The sequence below is a fragment of the Coregonus clupeaformis genome, unplaced genomic scaffold, assembly GCF_020615455.1.
Source record: "Coregonus clupeaformis isolate EN_2021a unplaced genomic scaffold, ASM2061545v1 scaf2181, whole genome shotgun sequence".
Taxonomy (NCBI): Eukaryota; Metazoa; Chordata; class Actinopteri; order Salmoniformes; family Salmonidae; genus Coregonus; species Coregonus clupeaformis.
Genome location: NW_025535635.1, coordinates 5,651 through 13,460, shown reverse-complemented (window position 1 = coordinate 13,460; position 7,810 = coordinate 5,651). Strand labels below are relative to the sequence as shown.

The 7,810-nt window shown below is 43.9% G+C and overlaps 1 protein-coding gene across 1 annotated transcript; it reads right to left on the bottom strand.

Moving 5' to 3' along the window:
* Positions 1–210: 210 nt before the first annotated feature.
* Positions 211–7,367, bottom strand: LOC123488329. Its single transcript, XM_045219240.1, has 7 exons — positions 7,319–7,367; positions 7,156–7,211; positions 6,730–6,789; positions 6,117–6,306; positions 5,845–6,026; positions 5,663–5,749; positions 211–703 (listed from the first exon to the last, which is right to left on the bottom strand). Exons 2-7 carry the CDS (start codon positions 7,174–7,176, stop codon positions 287–289), a joined length of 957 nt encoding a protein of 318 aa, XP_045075175.1. The 5' UTR covers positions 7,177–7,211; positions 7,319–7,367; the 3' UTR covers positions 211–286.
* Positions 7,368–7,810: the final 443 nt, after the last annotated feature.

The window sequence follows — 7,810 nt, the reverse complement described above, 5'->3', positions numbered from 1 at the left end:
GTCTTCACTGTGGGTGATTGTTATTTCATATATTACAGAATGTAATATGCCCATAGATCATTATTGACCAAATGAACTCAATGCTGATGTATTCACTCTCCCCTACCTGTAGTGGTTTGATATATTTTTGGTTTATTTATTATCTTTGGTGAATTCAAACACATATGCCTAACCTAAGCATGCTGCTTCACATATCAACAGTAGTGAACATTTGCTGCAGAAATATTAACTGTTTTTATTAATTGATCATAGTATAGCTTTTGCTATATTGAAATGTTCATTAGGCCTACTGGACGGATTTCTCCATAGAGGTGTCTGTTAGGGTGGAGATCAAATCTTCAGCAGAGTCATCCTTCACATCCTCATCAGTAGCGATCATGTCCTTAGTGCTTTCAGGGGTCAGTGCCATGTCAGGAGTGGAGTTCTGGGTGCTTGAGTCTGATGTGTGAACCTCTGTCATGGTCTCTGATGACTGGGTGGTCACCATGGAGATCTGTCTCTGAGAGGTGGCAGTGGTCTGTGTGTCTGTGTTCATATCTGTTGTCTGTGTTTCTGTCTGCGCCTGTGTCGAAGTGTTGGTAGTGGATGGCTTTCTCTCTGTCCTAGTTGCCATAGACGAGGTGGTCAGAGGGACTCCAGGTAGCTGCCACTCCAGCGGGAGGATGGCCAGGTTCCTAGCCAGGGAGAACTGGGAGAGGGAGCTCTACCCGGAGGAAGAGGGGGGTTAGGTTGAGGTCAGAGGGGAAACTGCCTGGATGTGTGAATCCAGCCCTCAGTCATACACACTCACACACACACACACACATACACACACACATACACACACACACACACACACACACACAGATATGCATGTGCACCCATGCATGCATGCATAGGAACGCATGCACACACACATTAATGCAGACACGGACACACACAAACATAGGCATGCATGCATAGGCATGAGCGCATGTACGCAAGCGCACGCACGCACACACACACACGCACACACACACACTTACTGTCCATCATGTCCTATGAGCAGGGTAAAGACAGAGCCAGCAAAAACAGCAGCTGACAGACCGTAATAGAGCCTGGCTGTCAATGTGTTGTCAGGAGTATCCCCCTGAGGATAGACTGGTCACTTAAAGCCATGATTACTCTTGATAGGTGTTAGCCTGGTGTTACAGTACAGTGAGGGGAGCTCGGCCAGGTCAAGGGATTCTCATAGCTCAGGATCTAGAATAGCCCCTGGCATAGATAGCCTACCGAAGTGTGAAAAGAGTGTGGATCTCTATTAATTGTCCTCACTGTAGTAATACTTATCTAACTGTGCAGTCATATGAAAAGTACTTGGATTAAAATGATGATGTAATCTTTTATTTCACGGACATGTTGGAGGTGTGTTTGAGCGTCCAGTGAACCTCATCAATGTTACAGTCTCTAGACAGAGAAATGGCTTCTCTCAATGTCCTTGTAACTAGATCACTGTGATGCCCTGACCACTTCATGTGGATAGAGGAGTGGGTGTGTGCGTGTGTGTTTTTGTGTGTGTAGGTGTGTGTCCGTGCATGTCTGTATGTACATGCATGTCTGTTTGTTTGTACACCTGGGTGAACCTTTGATCCTCTTATTGGGGAGTTGAATATTTGAATTCATAAATGGACACATCTCACCATCCCTTGTACTGTCTCTCCTCTTTATCCACCCATTCATCCCCCTCTCTCTTCTCTCTCTCCCCTTTCAGAGTTAATATGTTCTGCGTCTTTTCTAGATTAAAAATCATCAAAAATACATGTACAGTGTCTATGTTATGTTGATTTAATTCAATGTCTACTTTATCAACAGTATGTTGATGTCAAGCTGGTCTTTGTTGTGGAGAGTGCACTCATGTAGGACTAAGATGTTTCTCAGGTTAAAGATAGAGCTTGGCTGTAGCCTAAAACGATGTGCTGCAACTACTTCTCTCAGCTCATTATCCATGCATGTAGGCCACTGGAATATGCAGCTCTGGGGAGGCTGTACATCTGGTGACCGCAGGCATGACAGAGACAGAAAAGTGCAGTTTGACAGAAATCGTACCTGTGAGAATTCATAAAATACCTACATTCTCAAAGTCATGGATAAAGCTCACTATTCTGTCACCCTTCAAGGTGATAAAACGACAAGATCACGCTCCAGAGTTATCTTACAAGGACTACATCATGATGTGTGAAAACATGAGGTACATACATTATGTGTGGTAATCCATTACTCTGATGACAGCAATATATCCTCCCTGCTGTAATATAGGCAAAGAGAATGAGGCTGTAGTATGATAATGTTCCTATCGTCCCTATTTAGGTTGACTTATTTCACCAATCTCCCTGTAATCTGTTGGAAACCCACCAGTAACACAGCACCTTCAGGCCGCTCAGATGTGTGGTGATATGTGGGCTCTATTTTAAGCATGTGAATCAAAAATAATTAGGCCCTGAGATTGCGAGGCGTTATTAAAATGCTAAACAGTTGAATGGGTGGATAACAAGACAATCTAAACCTCATCAGGACATGGGAGGGAAGGACGGAGAGAGAAAATAGAACATGTCTGCTTTGTCTTCACTGTGGGTGATTGTTATTTCATATATTACAGAATGTAATATGCCCATAGATCATTATTGACCAAATGAACTCAATGCTGATGTATTCATTCTCCCCTACCTGTAGTGGTTTGATATATTTTTGGCTTATTTATTATTTTTGGGGAATTCAAACACATATGCCTAATCTAAGCATGCTGCTTCACATATCAACAGTAGTGAACATTTGCTGCAGAAATATTAACTGTTTTTATTAATTGATCATAGTATAGCTTTTGCTATATTGAAATGTTCATTAGGCCTACTGGACGGATTTCTCCATAGAGGTGTCTGTTAGGGTGGAGATCAAATCTTCAGCAGAGTCATCCTTCACATCCTAATCAGTAGCGATCATGTCCTTAGTGCTTTCAGGGGTCAGTGCCATGTCAGGAGTGGAGTTCTGGGTGCTTGAGTCTGATGTGTGAACCTCTGTCATGGTCTCTGATGACTGGGTGGTCACCATGGAGATCTGTCTCTGAGAGGTGGCAGTGGTCTGTGTGTCTGTGTTCATATCTGTTGTCTGTGTTTCTGTCTGCGCCTGTGTCGAAGTGTTGGTAGTGGATGGCTTTCTCTCTGTCCTAGTTGCCATAGACGAGGTGGTCAGAGGGACTCCAGGTAGCTGCCACTCCAGCGGGAGGATGGCCAGGTTCCTAGCCAGGAGAACTGGGAGAGGGAGCTCTACCCGGAGGAAGAGGGGGGTTAGGTTGAGGTCAGAGGGGAAACTGCCTGGATGTGTGAATCCAGCCCTCAGTCATACACACTCACACACACACACACACATACACACACACATACACACACACACACACACACACACAAGATATGCATGTGCACCCATGCATGCATGCATAGGAACGCATGCACACACAATTAATGCAGACACGGACACACACAAACATAGGCATGCATGCATAGGCATGAGCGCATGTCACGCAAGCGCACGCACGCACACACACACACACACACACGCACACACACACACTTACTGTCCATCATGTCCTATGAGCAGGGTAAAGACAGAGCCAGCAAAAACAGCAGCTGACAGACCGTAATAGAGCCTGGCTGTCAATGTGTTGTCAGGAGTATCCCCCTGAGGATAGACTGGTCACTTAAAGCCATGATTACTCTTGATAGGTGTTAGCCTGGTGTTACAGTACAGTGAGGGGAGCTCGGCCAGGTCAAGGGATTCTCATAGCTCAGGATCTAGAATAGCCCCTGGCATAGATAGCCTACCGAAGTGTGAAAAGAGTGTGGATCTCTATTAATTGTCCTCACTGTAGTAATACTTATCTAACTGTGCATTCATATGAAAAGCACTTGGATTAAAATGATGATGTCATCTTTTATTTCACGGACATGTTGGAGGTGGGTTTGAGCGTCCAGTGAACCTCATCAATGTTACAGTCTCTAGAGCAGAGAAATGGCTTCTCTCAATGTCCTTGTAACTAGATCACTGTGATGCCCTGACCACTTCATGTGGATAGAGGAGTGGGTGTGTGCGTGTGTGTTTTTGTGTGTGTAGGTGTGTGTCCGTGCATGTCTGTATGTACATGCATGTCTGTTTGTTTGTTCACCTGGGTGAACCTTTGATCCTCTTATTGGGGAGTTGAATATTTGAATTCATAAATGGACACATCTCACCATCCCTTGTACTGTCTCTCCTCTTTATCCACCCATTCATCCCCCTCTCTCTTCTCTCTCTCCCCTTTCAGAGTTAATATGTTCTGCGTCTTTTCTAGATTAACAATCATCAAAAATACACGTACAGTGTCTATGTTATGTTGATTTAATTCAATGTCTACTTTATCAACAGTATGTTGATGTCAGGCTGGTCTTTGTTGTGGAGAGTGCACTCATGTAGGACTAAGATGTTTCTCAGGTTAAAGATAGAGCTTGGCTGTAGCCTAAAACGATGTGCTGCAACTACTTCTCTCAGCTCATTATCCATGCATGTAGGCCACTGGAATATGCAGCTCTGGGGAGGCTGTACATCTGGTGACCGCAGGCATGACAGAGACAGAAAAGTGCAGTTTGACAGAAATCGTACCTGTGAGAATTCATAAAATACCTACATTCTCAAAGTCATGGATAAAGCTCACTATTCTGTCACCCTTCAAGGTGATAAAACGACAAGATCACGCTCCAGAGTTATCTTACAAGGACTACATCATGATGTGTGAAAACATGAGGTACATACAGTATGTGTGGTAATCCATTACTCTGATGACAGCAATATATCCTCCCTGCTGTAATATAGGCAAAGAGAATGAGGCTGTAGTATGATAATGTTCCTATCATCCCTATTTAGGTTGACTTATTTCACCAATCTCCCTGTAATCTGTTGGAAACCCACCAGTAACACAGCACCTTCAGGCCGCTCAGATATGTGGTGATATGTGGGCTCTATTTTAAGCATGTGAATCAAAAATAATTAGGCCCTGAGATTGCGAGGCGTTATTAAAATGCTAAACAGTTGAATGGGTGGATAACAAGACAATCTAAACCTCATCAGGACATGGGAGGGAAGGACAGAGGGAGAAAATAGAACATGTCTGCTTTGTCTTCACTGTGGGTGATTGTTATTTCATATATTACAGAATGTAATATGCCCATAGATCATTATTGACCAAATGAACTCAATGCTGATGTATTCACTCTCCCCTACCTGTAGTGGTTTGATATATTTTTGGTTTATTTATTATTTTTGGTGAATTCAAACACATATGCCTAACCTAAGCATGCTGCTTCACATATCAACAGTAGTGAACATTTGCTGCAGAAATATTAACTGTTTTTATTAATTGATCATAGTATAGCTTTTGCTATATTGAAATGTTCATTAGGCCTACTGGACGGATTTCTCCATAGAGGTGTCTGTTAGGGTGGGGACTCCAGGTAGCTGCCACTCCAGCGGGAGCATGGCCAGGTTCCTAGCCAGGGAGAACTGGGAGAGGGAGCTCTACCCGGAGGAAGAGGGGGGTTAGGTTGAGGTCAGAGGGGAAACTGCCTGGATGTGTGAATCTCTGTCTGTCCGTATAGTAAGTCAGGTTTCAGTAACTTACGTGGGCACGTGGTAGAGTCGGAGAGTCAGGTCTTATGTATATTTCCTCCACATGGGTCTTCACTTGCCGGTGTGTCCTTTGATTTGCCTGCATAAGACAATTGCAATACCCAATGATAAAACATTATGGGAAAGATCTTTTGCTCACGATAAAATATGATACAGCATGTTTGCTTGTCTCACAGAGTTCGGTCTTTGTCTCAAATGAGTTCCCTTGTCTGTTTCTGGTGTTGTACTTCTGGGTTTGTGGTCTTGAGATGATTTCAATAGCTGGACTTCAGTCCAGTCTTTCTCCCTCCCTACCTTTCCATTACTCTTGTCCTTGACCTTTTTGGTTGTAACATCTCCTCCAGACCAGTCTGAGCCTGTTTAGACATTTTGATTTTGAAGACACATCTTTCCAAGTGGAGCAATATCATTCTATATCTAATCAACAGACAACCCATAACACTCACCAGTATCAGATGCAGTATCTTCGTCCTGGTCCTTTTTACTCTGTCTGTACTGAGAGGCACGAGTTTTCTTCAGCTTGACTTTCCCTCCACAGCAGAAGAGAGTGAACAGCTGCAGGGCCGCCACACCTGGATAGATGCTCTGCTTCTTCTCTTTCTGCTGGGTCTCCTTTGCTTTCTCCACAGGGGAGACCTCAGGGTCACAATCAGTACATCAGTTAGAAATCTACTGATATTTCAAACTACAATATCAATAGCCAATGAGCTCTAGTGTGTTTCCATGGCAAAATGTTACCCAATAATAACTAGGGTTAGTGCTAACCGAGATCCTTGAGACATCCCTACCCTAAACCCTAACTCTAACCTTAACCCTTACCTTAACCATTTGAATTTCAACTTCAATGGGGGTAAGGTCAGAGTTGGGACGTTCCATGGATTCCATTAAGACTTTTTAACTAGTAGGGCCTACCCCATCCGAAGGGGCATTGTGACATTATCACATTTGTCAAGCAGTATCAAATTCAACACAATATACTGTGTTTTCCTTATTGTGGTCATTATGAATTATCAAATGCATTGGCAAATCCTCATTGATAAGCAGGTTTGGATGTCTTACCGAGTTAGATCTTTGTTTATTGTCTTTTTCTGTTTCCGGTGTCATTCTGCGTTTGTGTTCCTGAGATTTACATTTTAGTCATTTAGCAGATGCTCTTATCCAGAGCGACTTACAGTTAGTGAATACATATATTATTATTTTTTTTATACTGGCCTCCCGTGGAATCGAACCCACAACCCTGGTGTTGCAAACGCCATGCTCTATCAACTGAGCTACATCCCTGCCGGCCATTCCCTCCCCTACCCTGGACGACGCTGGGCCAATTGTGCGCCGCCCATGAGTCTCCCGGGTCGCGGCCGGCTGCGACAGAGCCTGGATTCGAACCAGGATCTCTAGTGGCACAGTTAGCACTGCGATGCAGTGCCTTAGACCACTGCGCCACTCAGGAGATTTCTAAACTTCAATCCAATCTTTCTCGCTCCGAACCTTTCCTTTACTCTTGTCCATGATCCTTTTCACATCACCTGCAGAATAGTCAGAGCCTGTAAGTGAAACATTTCCAAGACACATTATGTTTTTTTTCCCAAGTGAAGCCTAAATAATTGTACTATGTAGCAGCACTAGTCAATGGACACCTCCTCACACTCACCAGTATCAGAGTCATTATTGTTGTCCGTATCGTGTATCGTTGTTGCCTTTCTCCCTCACCACTCTGGGAGGGATCAAATGGTGTCTTCTTCATCCTGATGCAGCTCAGCAGTGTAGACAGCTGAAGAAAGGTCAGGGCTGGAGGGATGCTCTTCTCCTTGGGTTTATTTTTATGTTTATGGATCTCCTTTCGTTGCTCCCAAGGAGAGACCAGAGTGACAGGGTCACTAAGTGTCTGACCCATAACACGCTAGGGTAGTGTACTGTTGTAATCAATCAAATCAGTTATAGGTTGAGAGATGTAGCTAACACGCTCTACCTGAGCTTGTCTAACAATTTTAATGTGGTCTGGGATTATGTTAGAAGTGTGTTTCCTTGGCAACATGTTACCTCATAATGTTCCCTAGTGCTCCATCCCTGGTAAAGTGGCATTGTGACATCATCAAGTTATTTACCTATCCACATATCCACCCAGAACACTGGAGCAGCCTAT